This window comes from Pseudochaenichthys georgianus, chromosome 9, assembly GCF_902827115.2.
Source record: "Pseudochaenichthys georgianus chromosome 9, fPseGeo1.2, whole genome shotgun sequence".
NCBI classification, from domain to species: domain Eukaryota; kingdom Metazoa; phylum Chordata; class Actinopteri; order Perciformes; family Channichthyidae; genus Pseudochaenichthys; species Pseudochaenichthys georgianus.
Genome location: NC_047511.1, coordinates 36,200,437 through 36,220,077, shown reverse-complemented (window position 1 = coordinate 36,220,077; position 19,641 = coordinate 36,200,437). Strand labels below are relative to the sequence as shown.

The 19,641-nt window shown below is 39.6% G+C and overlaps 1 protein-coding gene and 1 long non-coding RNA gene across 5 annotated transcripts; both read left to right on the top strand.

Moving 5' to 3' along the window:
• The first annotated feature begins 2,527 nt into the window (after positions 1-2,527).
• LOC117452905 (arrestin domain-containing protein 3-like) lies at positions 2,528-6,696 on the top strand. 3 transcript variants are annotated; one of them, XR_011643790.1, is made up of 7 exons: positions 2,528-2,976; positions 3,072-3,141; positions 3,413-3,560; positions 4,252-4,354; positions 4,459-4,721; positions 5,101-5,176; positions 5,327-5,414. XR_011643790.1 is itself a non-coding variant. In XM_034091714.1 (6 exons), the coding sequence occupies exons 1-6, from the start codon at positions 2,712-2,714 to the stop codon at positions 5,423-5,425; spliced, it is 948 nt and encodes a 315-aa protein (XP_033947605.1). In that variant the 5' UTR covers positions 2,528-2,711; the 3' UTR covers positions 5,426-6,696. The 3 variants fall into 3 exon arrangements, 1 of the variants encoding a protein (XP_033947605.1); XR_011643789.1 differs by having other exon boundaries at positions 4,459-5,176; positions 5,327-5,350; XM_034091714.1 differs by lacking the exon at positions 5,101-5,176 and having other exon boundaries at positions 5,327-6,696.
• Positions 6,697-14,703: 8,007 nt separating this feature from the next.
• Positions 14,704-16,366, top strand: LOC139434436 (uncharacterized). 2 transcript variants are annotated; one of them, XR_011643788.1, is made up of 4 exons: positions 14,704-14,899; positions 15,176-15,368; positions 15,622-15,721; positions 16,088-16,366. It is a non-coding gene; the product is annotated as an uncharacterized lncRNA (long non-coding RNA). The 2 variants fall into 2 exon arrangements; XR_011643787.1 differs by having other exon boundaries at positions 15,608-15,721.
• The last annotated feature ends 3,275 nt before the right edge of the window (positions 16,367-19,641 follow it).

Here is a 19,641-nt window from a genome sequence, read left to right as displayed (position 1 = left end):
TATTATAGTTGACTTTTCATTCAGGAAGTATGACGCTGCGCTGTCAGTATGCTTCTCCATGTTTGTGATTGGTCGAATGCTCCAAATACCACCCCTTTCATGTCAACTAGATAGGACACGGCTGGCTTGAGCGATCCACTTGATAACCCGCGTCGTATTACCGTTTAGCGAGAGCGCGTATGTTTTGGATTAGGCCAACCGGTTAACTCAAACATATCCAGGTTAGGTTGAACCAGGTTCGTAGTACAGGCCCCAGGAGTATTCAGAGTAATCCTTAACAACATTAGAGCAAAAACAGCTGGGACTATTACAACAATAAACTCTTTCTACTGTGTATTAGTCGAAATGTTAAGTGTCTCAGGTAATGGACAGTGATGATTAAAGTTTGTTGATTTACGCGACCTCTGCTTTTTACATTTTACCGTTTCAAAACGGTCAAAGCATTAAAAGCACTACATCAAGCTCAAGATTCTTATTTACGTATCACAAGCTGCCATGTCAAACACATAGGCTATAAACACTTGGCAGTTAAAACCATTACTATAACAACAAGGGATTGAGGTTTTACAAACTTTGTAGGCCTACTAGAAGTTTGCTGTAAAAGAAATGGCTTCTTGAAAACTTAACATTCCTAAATTCCTGCACAATAAATATACTACTACTGAACGTGCTTAATAAAGTGGTTTACAAAATCTGATCCTGTGTCTGTGAGTTAAATACGTTTCAACAGTTTGTAGAGGTGCACCACCAAAGGGTGAATTCACTATGCAATGCATGGCTTCCATACATCTATACTGTAACAGCACAAGTCATTTGAACAATATGTTTTGCCTCACTACACTGCAAACAATATCTCATATTGTCTCGAATAGAGCAGGTATGAAAAGATATGCGGTCAAGTTAACTTGTGCCAGGAGTGTTTATGTGCTTCGTGCTGTCAGTTTTCATAAGTCATGATCAGCATTTTATGGCTGTATTGTGCATCATAAACCTATGAAAGGGCGGTTAAAGCACTTGTTATTTCAGCATTACAAAACATTAAGTTCAAAGTGCTGTGACTCCAGGAGTTGTTCTGAAATAATTGATCTGCATCCTGAAGAAACATGACAAATATGTTTGTAATGACAAGTTGTGTTTTCAGTAAGTTCTGTATAGTTTATGATGCACTGTGGCCATCAGAATGATATTAGTGTGTTATATTAGGTATTTAGTGCCATCTGGTGGTTGAACAGTTACAGGATCAATTCACCCAAATTATAAAGAAAACACATTTCTCACTTACTCTAGCTTTTATTATATTTGTATATTTTCTTTCAACCATGAGATGCCAATATCTATTCAATAAATAGCAATTGTTTGCTGTTTGCAAATAAATCTTTAAACAATGTCCTCATTAATTTCTTTAGTCTAGACTAAGATAATTCTCAATCAGACATAAAAGTGCTATTTCAAAATAAAATGCATTTGTATTGGGGTTGTGGCCAAAATCTCAGAGACCAATATCAGAAACAACTAAACAAATGTCTTAAGAGTTCAGTGTATACACCTCAGTTCTTGTTAAAACATTTAGACCACAATCATTTCGAGCCATACCGTGTTTTTGGCTTAAAATGTACGTTACTTTTGATATCAGAAAATGTTCTATCAAAGTTGTTAACATATTTTACAATTGTTGCAAACACTCTTTCTTCTAATCATAATGATCTTAACCAGATCATGCTTAAGACATGTTTATACTATTAATCATTATTAAAACAACACTTGAATTGTGGTGCATAGAAATAGCAGGAAATACATACTAAAGTTGAGTAGAATGTACTTTAGGTAGGGGTTAGGGCTATTGTATTTGAGTAGATGTACTTGTAAATGTTAGTATACACCAGAGGTGTCTACACTTTTTTCACTGAGGGCTGCATACAGAAATAGGTCTGGGCCACTCAGGTGAGGTCTATTGCCTCATAGGTTATATTATAAGTTAGCAAAATCAATCAAATGTAAGCAAACTATGATTGATTATTGAATATGCTTTAAGAAAAAAACAGCCATCATCACAGCTTTCCATTGGGTTTCATTTATTTTTTATACAAACAGTGTTGGCAACTCATTCCTTAAAACAGAAGCCTCAGATTGCTTATAGGGGGAAATAGGAAGGGCATATTTCTAGCTTACTATATGGTTATTGGGCTTTTTTTATCAACTGAGATTGATTTATTTGAAAACTACGCTTATTAACACACATATACTGTGTTCTTTTTACATATATATTTAAGAAGTACAGCATAACAAAAGCACAAGTTTCATGTGTGGGCCAAAAGCCATTACGCTTTTAGAATTAGCTGAGGGCAATTTCAAAATGGACAACGGGCCGCAGTTTGAACTCCCCTGGTTAGAAAGTTAGAGAGCAACTGAATCACTTACTTTTGTCACTTCCTCATTCCTCCCCATACATGGTCCTCCTCCCCCATGGTATTCCCCCCCCCCTATAACAGGGATGGGCTTCCGTTCTGCATGTTGTGCGCCTGCGCAGTTTGTTGAATGCAATATTATTGTTGATGTCAACTGTCTGTGGCTTTGGTTTGGGAATTAACTCTTCAATCGCGGTGTTTTCTACGAACCACATACGTTATCTACAGGGAAACTTTTGGAGATCATCCTTTTTCAGGAGACTGTTTTTGTTTGACTTTTTTTTTAACTCCGGTCTATTCTGAACCATGTTTCAGGACAAGGTGAAGAACTTCAAAATCAATTTCAACGCTTTAAATCAGGGGAATACGTTCTCCAGTGGCGATGTGATGACAGGACACATCTCATTTGACCTCACAAAGGAAACGAAGATCAGTTCTATAACGATGACACTGACAGGAAAGGCAAATGTGCACTGGTCTACCGGAGGTGGGAAAAAGCGAAGACGGAGACACTATTCCGCAAAACTGGACTTCTTTGACCTAAAAAGTGTCATCGTGCAACAAAACAGTGGTAGGCGCACATGAACGCCTTTTGGATGCATGTCAACATTTCATACAACTAGTCATTGTTCAGTAAAGTCACTCTTGTTTGTTTTCTCCTTGCAGCTACCGGTGGGGCTGCAACTTTCAAGACTGGCACGCATGTATATCCGTTTACATGCCAGTTGCCGCAAGGGTGCGTGTGTCTGATCACGTGACTTTGTCCTTCTGTTTTTTACAGATAATTTTTGGGTTCACATGGTGGTTTAGATTGAAATACATTTATTGAGAAGCATGACTAGTATCTAAACCTAATACTATTGTTGTCTACCATGTGATTTAGATCATTTGGAATGGTTATCTTTAACATCTGAGATTGTAACTATTCATTTTAAATGTGTTATGTTTCTACATTGCATAATTTCTCATTATTTCCTCTTTTTTATTGTTATTTTATATTAATGCAGGAACTTCCCATCCAGCTTCCATGGGGTTTATGGACACATAACGTACAACTTGACAGTGGCCGTCCACAGACCCTGGCATATGTCCAAAGACTTTGTGACAGAGTGTAATTTTGTAAACCGGATTAATACCAACCAGCCAGAGCTGCATGTAAGTAATCCATAATCATGTTAACTTGACCGGGGGCTCCGGAAAAAACAATATCTGGTTTGAGATACTTTTTTAATAATTTATTAATATTGCTTAAACTACAATTTCACAAACTGGCCTTCTCATCAGTGTCCCACTTTTAAGAAGATGAACCTTGATTAATCCCCTTATGGGGAAATGTATCACTCTGGCTTGTATATTTGTGACACACACACACACACACACACACACACACACACACACACACACACACACACACACACACACACACACACACACACACACACACACACACACACACACACACACACACACACACACACACACACACACACACACACACACACACATCTGGAGAGGGCCAACATCTTTTTGGTCAATCGGGACTCGAACCGGCTACCCTTCGATCCCAGGGGCAATCCCCTACAGACTGTGTCACTACCGCCCCACTTTTTGGTGATCTTCTAATGTTGCAACTTGACTGAGGTCCATCAACTCACTTATTGTATAAATTCCTGCTAGTGTTAGGGTTAAGTATGCTTGCCTGAACTGCTCAGGTTGACTTATTTGTACATAGTACTTATAAGGCTATGTATATCTATTGACCTTTTCTCTGTGTCCTCTTCTTTTTTTCTTCTTCTTTTTATTATCATGTCCATTGCTCATGCATGCTAATGCTGTTTCTCTGCAGGCTCCTCTCTCGGGCTCCAACAGCATGACGGTGTGCTGCCTTTGGTGTACCTCTGGTCCTATCGAGATGACAGCCAGTATAGAGAAGAAAGGCTTCATGCCTGGTAGTGTTTCCATCAACACATTATTATAATTTAACATTCAATATCGTTTATAAAAACTGCTGGTTAAAAACATCACAACCAAACACTGTCTGTTCTTCTTCCAGGTGAAACTGTGAAGATCATTTGCGAGTTTATTAATGGTTCATCTCGAACAGCCACTCCAAAGGTGTCACTGCAACAGAAACAGGTTTTCTACACCCACAACAAGAACCACAGGAGGATGCATGTCAAGAAATTGTCCTCGGCTGGACAACTCGTCAGTGAACGCATCTCTGACCGTCGCACTGTGATTGAGCTCACTATTCCCTCTTCTGCATCCCTCACCATCTCTAACTGCAGCATCATTGATGTTGAATACTTGATTGAGGTTAGTAACGATGAAAGATATATAGGTTGTTAGTAGAAATGTGTTTTTATGAATCATTCATCACACATCTAAACCTGGAGTTATTACAGGGTGGCACTTTCAGCAACAGTTCTAAATTGGTTTTAATCCTACTTAAATTTGTTTCTATAGGTAAACACACATCTGAGTTCACAAATATGACATGTGGGGTACCTCAAGGCTCCATCTTGTTGGGGACTCTTCTCTTTAACATCTACATGCTACCACTGGCTCAGATAATGAAAAACAACAAAAATAAGTTACCATAGCTATGCGGATGAAATACAAATTCCCTCCTGCTAAATTATGAACCATCCAGATCTCTCAGGTCTTCAGGGACGGGTCTGCTTTCTGTCCCCAGAGTCAGAACTAAACGGAGAAGCCGCGTTCAGTTATTATGCTCCAAATATCTGGAACAAACTATCAGAAACCTGCAGGTCTGCTGCAACTCTTACTACTTTTAAATCCAGGCTGAAGACTTTTCTTTTTGCCTTTGCTTTTAATTGAACTATTCATATCTTACACTGCACTGTAACTGTGTGTAACTGGATTGGTCTATTAAAGTTGTTTTCTTGTGTCACCTATAGGTGAGCTTCAGTGTGAGAGGTTCCCCCGACCTCGATGTATTGTTTCCCATCATCATGTGTGATACCCCTGTTGACGCTCACCCACCATCTTATTTGTGAGTTTCAAATGTATTTAATATTACATTGTTTTCTGAGAGACAACATTTAATAGTGAACAGAAATGTATCAGTCGGACTTGTTACTGCGAGAGATCTATGAATCCTAAAAAGCGTCAATTTCAGTACTGTAACTGAAAATTGTGACTGTTAAACATTGTGATAACTGCCATAGGGAATCATACTGCCTTCACTCTGTGTTCAGAGTGATATATCTTTTATTAAAGTGGATTACTGTTAACATCTATAGAAAGTCTATTACATTTCAGTGTAGAATTTAGTAGTTTTAGTTCAAGTTGAAGGTGAATAATTGGGTAAATAATTCTCAATCAGGAATAAAGCCAAAGCTAAATGTTTTGCCACTGTTAGAGTTCAGATTAAATTCTTCTGCTCTTGTCTAACTGGTAACGCTATGTTACTGTGTGTGAAGACAAAGCCAAAACCTTAAAAGGGATTGTTTCAGACAGTCCTATAAAATATAATATGAGGATTTGTAATATATATATATATATATGTGTAAGTTAGCAGTGTGTTATGTATGCTTTTATTTTTTCTCAACCTAAGTTATGGGTTTAAAAATGTTGCCATATAAATACTGTTTTGTGAGAAAAGTGTGAAGAGATGTATTTTACTCTTAAATCTGATTATTACAGAAGTTTGGGCGCAGTAAGTGTTTATGCTGATGATGACAAAGATAACATTCAAACCACTAAATGACTGAACCGATACAATATTGTGCACAATATTACTTTTAGCTCCCTTTAGCAGAAAAAAAAACAGGACAGAATTTATTAAATTCAATATTTAAAGCCTTATTATGTGTCATTGCGGACATCATCAACCTTATTTCCTGGAGAAAAGCCATCTCATCTTTTTATTCAAATGGCAGTAACCATAAGAAAGCAGGATTATGTTCATATTCACCAACTTTAGGTTCAGGCTGCTCCTTCTTACAGTACATTGCTGCTGAGTGAAAGTTACATTTATAAAGTGGGTTTTGTATACATTAAATGTATTTACAGTATTGTAAAATAGAAATAGAGATATTTTCTTTGTGGGCATACTGCAAAGCTGGACCTCAGTACCCTTTTCTTCTCTTTTTTTTCAATATGCAAATGTATGTAAACCCTCCCTGTATTACAATCATATATGCAATTTCTTAAAAGTGGGTTTCTCGAAGTTTAAGGTGTTTTGACTATTCATTATCATCTGTGTGCCTTAAGACTGATTTATGTCGTTTTAAATACTACTAATACAACTCATTACCAAAGAATACTTTTCTCTGCATTTTTCTACGCTTGCACCACGCAGTTGTCATGTTCCCAAAATATGTATTGTCCTAAGATGTTACTTTTAGGTTTTCCTAAAGACTGTCATACAATTGCAGAAAAAAAGACTGTATTGATGAAGTCAAATATACGGAGCCCTGGAGGGTTCACAGAGAGAAAAATAAATAAAACGTGGCCACGCTTTAGTAAAGCGTGCGCACGAGTTACTAAAGCGTGGCCTCGTTTTGTGTGTGTGTGCTGTGGGCATTTGTTTATGATAGTATCGTTCGTTCCGGTTCACTCCGGCAGGACTATAGCACATCGAGATTAAGATTAAACGAATTTCTTTCACTTGGGAATACACATATAACTATGGAGAACCAGATTTGTGTAAATTACTGTACGTGGTAATTTGAAAACAAATGCCGGGGGTGTCGGACACACACAAACACACCGAACACGCACACACAGAGCGGAGCTGAGCGCGCACGCACGCACGCACACACACACACACACACACACACACACACACACACACACACACACCGAACACGCACACACAGAGCGGAGCTGAGCACACACACACACACACACACACACACACAGCATGCGCCCCGGTGACAGGACATATCCTTCATAAAACGAGGGGGAATACTCTGGTAGTTCGATGTGTGTAGAGGTGTGTGTGGTTAAACGTAGCAGCCTCGATCTCTATCCAGCGGTTGTAATGAAGGGCAACGCAGTGAAGTAAACAGTAAAAGGCACCGCTCTTTGCAGCTGGTGCTGCTCTTCTCAGATTCTGCTGAATTACACGTTACTGCCTCCAGTGCCCTGTACGACGAAGCCAGTTCTAATTATTTACAATTAAAAAATATATATATTCTGCGTTACTTTAGCCAACACTTTTATAAGGCCACGAGATTAGATAATTACGAAATGTGTAGATAGAATACATATCTTTCAGGTTGTTATTTTGTCATTGTTTAATGTTTTATTTATCTTTTAGTATTTTTATATAGTATATGAACTTTGGAGAGGAGTTGGGAGACACACGACACATCAAATCACATCTACAGATCAAGACGAAGCGAATGGAAGTACAACAGAACAACATATTTAACCACATGTACAGGTGCCAACAGCATCTGATTGTGTAGCATCCAACCAAGCTTTAAAAACATGTAGTGGTACTAGCTTCGTAATTTTACATTCTTTTTGCAGACTGTTCCAAGTTAGTGGAGCTGCACATCTGAAAGCTTTCTTCCCTAAGACAGTCCTAGCACTTGGCACATTTAATAAAACCACAGCATGCGATCTCCGGCAATAAGTACTTTCAATTCGCAGAGAGATCAGGGAGCAGATGATCAGTGGGGCCTTGTTTTTACTGAATGATGTGTTTTTTATGGGGAATTCAAATATGAGCTTATTATTAGGATTTTCGGAGACTTTGCACACGTTTTCACAAACATGTTCACGCTAGGAGTACTTCCAGTCGCTTCGTCTTGATCTGTAGATGTGATTTGATGTGTCGTGTGTCTCCCAACTCCTCTCCAAAGTTCAGATACTATATAAAAAGTACTATATAAAAGGTAAATAAAACATTAAACAATGACAAAATAACAACCTGAAAGATATGTATTCTATCTACACATTTCGTAATTATCTAATCTAGTGGCCTTATAAAAGTGTTGGCTGAAGTAACGCAGAATATATATATTTTTTAATTGTAAATAATTAGAAACATTATTTATGTTCACAAGTACACACACATAACAAGCTGTCCCGAGTTCCTCCGGCTGCAGTTCCGCAGACGGCCGGTGTGTGGCAGCAGAGCGCTGGGAGCAGAGGGAGGTGAGTAGACGGATATGACGGATGACGGGTGCGACGGAAATACACCCGAACATATCTGGTACCCCGAACACATCTGGTACCTACACCGGCCCACATCGTCCGACCGGCCCACTTCAGTACCGGCCCATCGGGATTCGTCCCGAACGTCCCGATGGCCAGTCCGCCCCTGGGCAGACCCATCCAGTGATTTTAGTCGCGTCGGCTAAAATGATTGGTCGTGCTTTTTAAAGCGTTTCGGCTTCCACAGATGACATTTGTTTATGTATTTATTGTCAAAGCATTTAATATATTCATTGCTATCGGGATGTTAAGAGCATTCCATGGAATATAACAAAAAGTGTATTAGAAATACTAAAGTGTAGGAATACTTACAAGTAGAAGCCCTGCATTCAAAATGTTACTCAAGTAAAAGTACAAACACATTTCTAAATATCTAGAAGTACCAAAAGTAAAAGTAATAATATTGCTGATTGGCGCATTTCACATTCATATTAAAGGTTTTGATCATAACTACTGATGCATTAATCAATGTGTTTATCAAGCTGGTAAATGTGAATTTACTGCTGGGTAGCATGTGCATTTAATCCAGGTGTAACTAAAGTCTTATTTAAGTGTTAATCATATTGTTTATCATTAATCTATATCTATAACTAAAGGTACTACATAAATGTAGTGGAGTAGCCTAATGGTTCAATATTAAACTCTGAAGTGGAGTAAAATAACAAAGTAAGTAAGTACTCAAGTCATGTAGCCTATACAAATACCTCAAAATTGTACTTAAGTACAGTACTTGAGTCAATCTACTTAGTTAACATCAGTGTTCATGACTTCACCACCTACCTGACCATTTGCAATGCTGTCTATGTATGTCATGAAACACACTGGCCCATTTCCAAACCAATTCCTTAACACAACTAGCTCTGCAAGCTATACTCTGCAATAAAGTATTGATTCATGCTGAAAGAATATTGCTGTTTGTTCTATTAACTTTAATGTAGACCTCTTCAACTCCATGTCATCAAGGCTACACTTGATTTAGTTGTACTGCAGATGGTAGCACGATGACTCGATCACAGATGCTTTCGATATGCATTCCAGTGGGCATGGACAATTTAGTAGAAACATTTTTTCAGTAAATGCAATCCAATGTAACATTACCACTTACTTCAACATCATAAGATTACACAACATTTATGTGACACTGTGTCTACCAACCTTAAACATTATAAGCTTTCTAATGGTGTGATTTATTGGACTCTTGAATTCAATTGCAAGGTGTGGCCGTAGGTGTATTAACTGCCCCTGAGATCTTTTATATTGTAAAGTTATATGATTCCAACATACTGTTGTATGACTGTTGTTAGAAGTTATAAAATAACAAGTAATCTAAAACATAAAGGTTGGTAAGGCTTCCTGCCCTCTGTTTTCTTTGATTTATTAAGAGGGAAACGGTCAGTGAAATCTACTTTAGGAACACTCAGCATGTGACTCATTCAGGTCTTTAAGTGGAAAGAAAATACACTCATCTAAGATTCATGCTCCTTCATACAATACAGTCTGTAAACAGCTTGTGACAAGTCATTCATATTATATTGAACAATAGCGCAATATTTATTATTGAATATGAATAAGGGTAGTTTGAGGACTCAGTTTTCCAGCACAATGTCATTTATTATTTTTCAACTAGAAATCCATTTCAGTTACCGTAAGTGTGGACAGGATGACTATGTGGAACTTGATCTCCGGATTGGAGGCATGCTTGACATCCAGATAGGCCTGTGGAGGACAATTAGTCAGCACTTACTATAACAATCCTGCAGCCCTGTTACAGACCTGCAGACATGTTTTTGCACTTTATTACTCTTTTGTTTAAATACAAACTCAATTTGTGTTATGCCTTATATATATTTATGTTGCATTGTTGTAGGAGCCTTAGACTTACGCTTTTCATTGCCATATCTACTGTAGCTACTGTGTGTGTATATATAAAGCCTTTGATTAGAGAAATACTCACCCTGAGCCTGTACTCTTCTTTAATGGTGTTGCCGTTTAAGATGGACACACATGTGCTGGGAGGAATGGGGATGATCCTGGTGACTGTCTGACCAGCAGAAGTTGGTTTTTGACAGTTCTTGTGTAACTTGTGGTGAAAACATTACTTTCTTTTGGGGGATTGTATCACACTGAACATTTCTATTTGACATGTCATACAGAGTAGCAAAGCTGAAGATATAAGGCAATTTGAGGACATACATTTTACATGTTGTCATGTGTGTCCCTCGTATAAGATAGACAATCTGGTTTGTCTAATGATTAACTTTTAACCGGACTTCAAGGAAATTAGGGTTCAAATGTTTTTTTCTGTTAAAATAAATGAGTGAATGAGCTCATTCTAACTGTGTGTAAGTGGTGATAGCATGAAGTACTACAGGCTGCTGCTGGCTCTCCTTCTGCAGGCGTGTTCGGTCAAACACATGAGCGCACAGATCATATTCTGGAAATAATGAGCAATGGAATCCAGACAAAGTGCAGCAAGTCACCTGATGCATTTTGGCATCTATATTATTAGTACTGTTAATTGCCTGATGTGTATGGGATTACATTTAACTAGCATAATGCTAGCAAAAGTGTGTATATTAGTACGTGAAGCGGTTTTATATAACATTCTTAATAGGGTTACAAATTGTTTCAAATAATGAAGTGAATTGAAGAATTAATACGTTATTTCAAACAACATGTTATTTCCATAATATGAATAACACTTGAATTAAATAACCTATTATAAACTCTTATAGTACACCAAATAATTGAATGTTAAAGCCCACACAGTCATAGCCTGGTGATATCAGACTTTCCTACAATCAATCGAGGGTTGTTCAGTCCTCTTACACAACTCATAATGATGTCATTACCTGATAACCTTTAACATTGATATACTTAGTGCCTGTGAGTTACTGGGGTCTAAGAGGAAAACACATATATGACAGAGAGCAAGCATGGTGAGCCAAGCCTCCAAACTTACTATGTCCCCACACTGTAACCCAGCAGTGCTGCCCCCTTTAGGACACCAGATGAACTGCTGCACCATGGTGGCAACCAGCCTTTGCAAAGGGGCAACAACAATATGTTTTGTAAGTTATAGAGAAAAAAAATCTTGATGCAAAACATACTTATATAAAAATGTTTTATTTGTACGGAGCCCTGGAGGGTTCATTGAGAGAAAAATAAATAAAACGTGGCCACGCTTTAGTAACTCGTGCGCACGCTTTAGTAACTCGTGCGCACGCTTTAGTAACTCGTGCGCACGAGTTACTAAAGCGTGCGCACGAGTTAATAAAGCATGGCCTCGTTTTATTTAAATTGAGGGATTCCTGTCCGTGACTCACAGAATCTGCTGCTGCCCACAGCTGTTTTATAGAAGGAAAACATCCTTCACTTTATGAAATCTCTGTGGCACCAGTGGCCTGTACTACGAAGCAGGATTTGCTATTTACACTATTCATTCATGAAGTATGACGCTGCGCTGTCAGCACGCGTCTCCATGTTTGTGATTGGTCAAATGTTGGTAACCCCGTCCCTTTCACGTGAACGCACTCTCAGCCGGACAGAGAAACCCTGGTTGATTTGCTGAGTTAATAACCAGCTTCGTAGGACCGCTTAGCGACATCGCGTTTGTTAGGGTTAGTTAAGCCGGGTAAATCAAACATTATTATTATGTGCACAAGTACACACACATAACAAGCTGTACCGAGTTCCTCCGGCTGCAGTTCCGCAGACGGCCGGTGTGTGGCAGCAGAGCGCTGGGAGCAGAGGGAGGTGAGTCGACGGATATGATGGATGACGGGAGCGACGGAAATACACCCGAACACATCTGGTACCCCGAACACATCTGGTACTGACACCCATAGACATATAAAGAGTAGACGCCGCATCGACCTATTGGTCGCCTATTGGCGCTGACGAGCCGTGGGGCCGCCATCTTGGACCGGTCACCCGCTCCACTCAGTGTAATCTGTCTGGCAGGCGCAATGAAGTGTCAGCGCATTTTATCAATCATAACTCGCTGAATACAAAACTGATTTTCACGGGGGGGGGGGTTTCTGCAAACGTCATATATGTAGGCATGATACCGGACACATGATTCGGCGTATTTTAATATTCATAGTAGGCTTAACAGCAATAGAATATTCTGGTATTTGATAGCCTATGTTATGTATGATAGGTATTTTGCAAAAGACACACGATATATAATATATACACACACACACATAAAAAAACACTAATGGTCTATATATGATAGAGAAGCATATTGTGTAGGCCTATACTCAGCTATTTTAATAAGTTGAAAAATGAAGAAACAATAATACATTATACATAGACAGAAGTTATATATCAGTAAAAATGAATATCTATGTCATAAAAAATGAAAATGTACTTCTACATCTATATAAAAAATGTAAATGTTCAAGTTAAACACAAGAACATGACACCACCCCGCCCAAACCATATTTACACAAAGTTGCTCATGACACCCGAATGCCCCGTGCATGCGGCTCCTCCAAAGCATGACTGAGAACCTCTTTCTCATATCTTTGTCTTTGGGAAACCATCAAAATAAAAACGGGAGATTTGAGAGTCAACACAAAAACATTTTAAGAAGGAGGTCAAGCTTATTTTCTTCCTTCTTCTTCCTAGATAGATTTTAGATTTAGATTAGGACCCTTTGTGTTTCAGGTGACAAAGACTTCGTCAGGTAATATGCAATGGGAGCCTTCCAATGTCCGTGTAGGCCAACCACCATGAACACAAGAGCCTCAGTAGCAGCATCGGTCTCATTGTTTCCATCACCCATGTCTACAAAAGCAGACATTGACTGGTTATGTGGATTATATTGCACATGTTTTCTGATGGCCATGTCATCCAACATGAGTGAAACACATCCATATTTAGCCTGGTCGTCCTGGCATCTTCTCTCCAGCATATCCAGCATCATCTTGTTCAGGCCAGGCTTGCCATCCACCGAACACAGCCACCTGTAAAAAAATTGAGAAGTAGCTATTTAACGTACTTGCAACCGTAATTTCCAAAAATGAAATTGAACAACATTAAGACTACCTTTTTGTTGTAGTCTCTCTGAGGTATTTGTATGCCTTTGGACCATGTAGATGGAGTGTGAGGGCACATTCTCTGTGGTCCTTGGAGTACTCATGGCCCTGCTTTGCCTTCAAGTCTATTTGAAGATCTGAAATTGTATGAGAAAAAATTAATAAGTCCCCTTCATATAATAACAAAGGAGTTTAATAAAGAGTGTAAGAGTAAGATGTACATGAATCTCAAAGTGCTACTTTCATCTTCCCTGAGTAGAAATCAAGCCTCTTTGAGTTCTTCATTAATGAGGTTCTTTTCCCTCAAATCCCCCAAAAGAGTCCTCACTGTGGTCTCTGCCCTCTTTTCTCTAGCCATGGCATTCTTCCTCTCTCGCTCGAGACTCTCCACTCTTGCTAAAGCTTCATTGAGTCTGGCCTTAAGAGCAGTAGGAGAAGCAGGCGAGACATAGCTATGATCCCAGTAGAAAGAGGGATGAACATGGTTTGAGTGATGTTTCACTTCACACACAACACTTTGACACAACTAGAGTATGGCCCACATTCTTTCTTATAGTCATCACCTGTCAAAGCCACTGCCAGCATCATGCGTGTGTGTGAGTGTGCCAGGAATGCATGTTCAACATGTCTTCAATTGTGTGTGTATGTGTTTATTTGTGAGTGTGTTTAATATGAGTGGCAGCAAACAAGAGAGATTTTACTTTGTCTAGGACCATTATGATATGATGTTGAAAATAGAAATACTCACATCATTAGGCTGAGGTTGTGAGTGTGAGGTTGAAGCTTCTGGGTCGTCCTGAGGGGCCACAGACAGGCTCTCTTCAGCTTTTCTGGAAGTAGACGTAGTCCTGCCCTTTTCTGGCTAAAATGAAAAAGCAGAATACCACACACACACACACACACACACACACACACACACACACACACACACACACACACACACACACACACACACACACACACACACACACACACACACACACACACACACACACACACACACACACACACACACACACACACACACACACACACACACACACACACTATGCTGACACCCATAGACATATAAAGAGTAGACGCCGCATTGGCTGCTGGGGCGCAAGAAATACGGCCGCCATCTTGGACCGGTCATCCTACAGACATTCTACCCATAGACAGCAGAGGTTTCAAGATGCCAGAGCACTGTGCAGCATATTGCTGTGCAAATCGGCGGACGATTGCGAACAGGGGTCGGGGGATTACTTTTCACAAGTAAGATTCAACATTATAATTGGTTGTATTTTGTAAATAGAATATTATTGTACTGTATTGATGTCCGCCAGCGAAATCGTAGCCAGCAAACATTATGTTCATGGCCAACTGAGACTTTATAAATCGCTGCTGTAACAAGTGAATGTCCCCGTTGTGGGATGAATACAGTACAATCTAATCTAATCTATCTAGGAAGAAGAAGGAAGAAAATAAGCTTGACCTCCTTCTTAAAATGTTTTTGTGTTGACTCTCAAATCTCCCGTTTTTATTTTGAAGGTTTCCCAAAGACAAAGATATGAGAAAGAAGTGGGAAGTTGCTTTGAGGAGGGAAGGGTTCACTGCAAGCGAGTTATCCGTGATTTGCAGTGAGCATTGTAAGCAGGACGAGTTTGACAGGACAGGACAGATTGTCCGACTCAGAGATGGTGTTATTCCCTCCATCTTCAGCTTCCCGGTTCACCTCCAAAGAGTAGGTGTATCATCATACGGTTATTAGCATTCATAAATGTAAATATTCTATTATCAATAACAGGGCAGGGTGACATACCTGTGTGTGTGTGTGTGTGTGTGTGTGTGTGTGTGTGTGTGTGTGTGTGTGTGTGTGTGTGTGTGTGTGTGTGTGTGTGTGTGTGTGTGTGTGTGTGTGTGTGTGTGTGTGTGTGTGTGTGTGTGTGTGTGTGTGTGTGTTATTCTGCTTTTTCATTTTAGCCAGAAAAGGGCAGGACTACGTCTCCTTCCAGAAAAGCTGAAGAGAGCCTGTCTGTGGCCCCTCAGGACGACCCAGAAGCTTCAACCTCACACTCACAACCTCAGCCTAATGATGTGAGTATTTCTATTTTCAACATCATTCATAATGGTCCTAGACAAAGTAAAATCTCTCTTGTTTGCTGCCACTCATATTAAACACACTCACAAATAAACACATACACACACAATTGAAGACATGTTGAACATGCATTCCTGGCACACTCACACACACACACACACACACACACACACACACACACACACACACACACACACACACACACACACACACACACACACACACACACACACACGCATGATGCTGGCAGTGGCTTTGACAGGTGATGACTATAAGAAATAATGTGGGCCATACTCTAGTTGTGTCAAAGTGATGTGTGTGAAGTGAAACATCACTCAAACCATGTTCATCCCTCTTTCTAGGATCATAGCTATGTCTCGCCTGCTTCTCCTACTGGCCAGAGTCAATGAAGCTTTAGCAAGAGTGGAGAGTCTCGAGCGAGAGAGGAAGAATGCCATGGCTAGAGAAAAGAGGGCAGAGACCACAGTGAGGACTCTTTTGGGGGATTTGAGGGAAAAGAACCTCATTAATGAAGAACTCAAAGAGGCTTGATTTCTACTCAGGGAAGATGAAAGTAGCACTTTGAGATTCATGTACATCTTACTCTTACACTCTTTATTAAACTCCTTTGTTATTATATGAAGGGGACTTATTAATTTTGTCTCATACAATTTCAGATCTTCAAATAGACTTCAAGGCAAAGCAGGGCCATGAGTACTCCAAGGACCACAGAGAATGTGCCCTCACACTCCATCTACATGGTCCAAAGGCATACAAATACCTCAGAGAGACTACAACAAAAAGGTAGTCTTAATGTTGTTCAATTTCATTTTTGGAAATTACGGTTGCAAGTACGTTAAATAGCTACTTCTCAATTTTTTTACAGGTGGCTGTGTTCGGTGGATGGCAAGCCTGGCCTGAACAAGATGATGCTGGATATGCTGGAGAGAAGATGCCAGGACGACCAGGCTAAATATGGATGTGTTTCACTCATGTTGGATGACATGGCCATCAGAAAACATGTGCAATATAATCCACATAACCAGTCAATGTCTGCTTTTGTAGACATGGGTGATGGAAACAATGAGACCGATGCTGCTACTGAGGCTCTTGTGTTCATGGTGGTTGGCCTACACGGACATTGGAAGGCTCCCATTGCATATTACCTGACGAAGTCTTTGTCACCTGAAACACAAAGGGTCCTAATCTAAATCTAAAATCTAATCTAATCTATCTAGGAAGAAGAAGGAAGAAAATAAGCTTGACCTCCTTCTTAAAATGTTTTTGTGTTGACTCTCAAATCTCCCGTTTTTATTTTGATGGTTTCCCAAAGACAAAGATATGAGAAAGAGGTTCTCAGTCATGCTTTGGAGGAGCCGCATGCACGGGGCATTCGGGTGTCATGAGCAACTTTGTGTAAATATGGTTTGGGCGGGGTGGTGTCATGTTCTTGTGTTTAACTTGAACATTTACATTTTTTATATAGATGTAGAAGTACATTTTCATTTTTTATGACATAGATATTCATTTTTACTGATATATAACTTCTGTCTATGTATAATGTATTATTGTTTCTTCATTTTTCAACTTATTAAAATAGCTGAGTATAGGCCTACACAATATTAGTGTTTTTTTATGTGTGTGTGTGTATATATTATATATCGTGTGTCTTTTGCAAAATACCTATCATACATAACATAGGCTATCAAATACCAGAATATTCTATTGCTGTTAAGCCTACTATGAATATTAAAATACGCCGAATCATGTGTCCGGTATCATGCCTACATATATGACGTTTGCAGAAAACCCCCCCCCGTGAAAATCAGTTTTGTATTCAGCGAGTTATGATTGATAAAATGCGCTGACACTTCATTGCGCCTGCCAGACAGATTACACTGAGTGGAGCGGGTGACCGGTCCAAGATGGCGGCCCCACGGCTCGTCAGCGCCAATAGGCAGCAGCGGTCGATGCGGCGTCTACTCTTTATATGTCTATGCTGACACCGGCCGGTAACCGGCAGGGCTCGACATTAAATGGCCCGCTGGCCCGGAAGCACTATTTAGACACCCCGGGCCAGCATAACGTACTTTCCACTTGCCCGCTCGGGCCACTAAAAATATAAAAGTTGTCCTGTGGTATTGGTATTTTGACTAGCAATTTAGTTAAATTGTTTCGTTTATCAACGCTACAACATAGTGTTCCGTGAGTCGGTTGTCGTTGTTGTTGGGTGAAAAGCAAACAGCTGTTTGCTCCGGAGCGCAGCGGGAGCAGGCTCCGGTGAGCGGGAGCGCGCTGCTTCACTACAGACTATGCGCCACCTAACCATTCGCCAAATGTTTTTAATACCAGCGGTAACCGGCCAAGCGCCGGGCAAAAAACAATCTTCAAATAAAAGAAAGTCACCGGAGGAGTTAAAGGAGAGTGACAGGGAGTATGAGAAGAAGAGGGAGAGAAAGTTTCAGCCAGCTTGATCGATGGAGTTGGCTGCAGTGACGCGTCCTAAAACCCTTTTATAATCTATCGATTAGATTTATGATTCGAAAATTATAAAAGTAGGGTAGACATGTGGAGATTATCCGGCTGAACAAAACGTGCATTTATCAAACGGGTTTGTTTTCCACAGACCTTATTTCCAGCTATTTTCCAAAACCCTTGTCGAGGGAACCAGCAGCTTACTTCCTGGTTTTAGGACGCGTCACTGGCTGCACCTCTCAATATGATGCCAATATAAACAAGGTCTTCTGTCGGCTCTGTACATCAATGCCGACCTATGCTGACAAGTAAGTGAAGAGTAGACAATATAAAGGTATTGGCAAAATGTCCCAGCAGTTTAGGATAATGAAGGTTCTAATCAAATCTATTACATAGCCATTACATGTCTAACTCCTAATGACAGGAAGGCAGAAAGTGCATTATACAAATAATAATAATAGCAGACATTTTTTAACAATGACCACAATATCATTATTTTAATAAACCAAATATGAACAATTGAGGAAAATGAGGAAGCACTGATGATTAAAATGTTGTAGTACAAGTAGTAATGTAGTTAGTGCATACATTACTATTGCAACAAATGTGTTAATTTTCTTCATTATTAGTCGTTTTTTTTTTTTGGACGAATGCTCCGGGCCAGTGGTTACAATGGTGGGGCCAGTGATAATACAAGTCCACCGGCCCGGAGGTAGACATTATTTACCCTTAATGTCTACCGCTAGTAAATTGTCTACCCCCCCCCAGCCCCCCCAACAATTTACTAGCGGTATTTACTAGCGGTATTTACTAGCGGTATTTACTAGCGGTATTTACTAGCGGTACCGCCGGCCCACCATTATTGTACTCAGGGGTGGAGTTTGACAAAGGATTACTCAAAAAGTACACAGTAAAAGTACTTGATTGTACTTTTGGTAGTAGTCCAAGTAGTACTGAATCGAAAAGTACCAATTACATGAAGAACTTAATGCACAAAATCATTTTATCGCTCATCAAAGATGGCAGAAAACATGCATTATTGTACTCAGGACAGGAGTTTAAACGAGTATTACTCAAAAAGTACACAGTAAAAGTACTTTATTGTACTTGTGCTCCTTGTCCAAGTAGTACTGAATCCAACAGTACCAATTTCATTAAGAAGTTATTGCACAAAATCATTTTATCTCTCATCAAAGATGGCAGAAAACATGCATTATTGTACTCAGGGGTGGAGTTTGACAAAGGATTACTCAAAAAGTACACAGTAAAAGTACTTGATTGTACTTTTGGTAGTAGTCCAAGTAGTACTGAATCGAAAAGTACCAATTACATGAAGAACTTAATGCACAAAATCATTTTATCTCTCATCAAAGATGGCAGAAAACATGCATTATTGTACTCAGGGGTGGAGTTTGACAAAGGATTACTCAAAAAGTACACA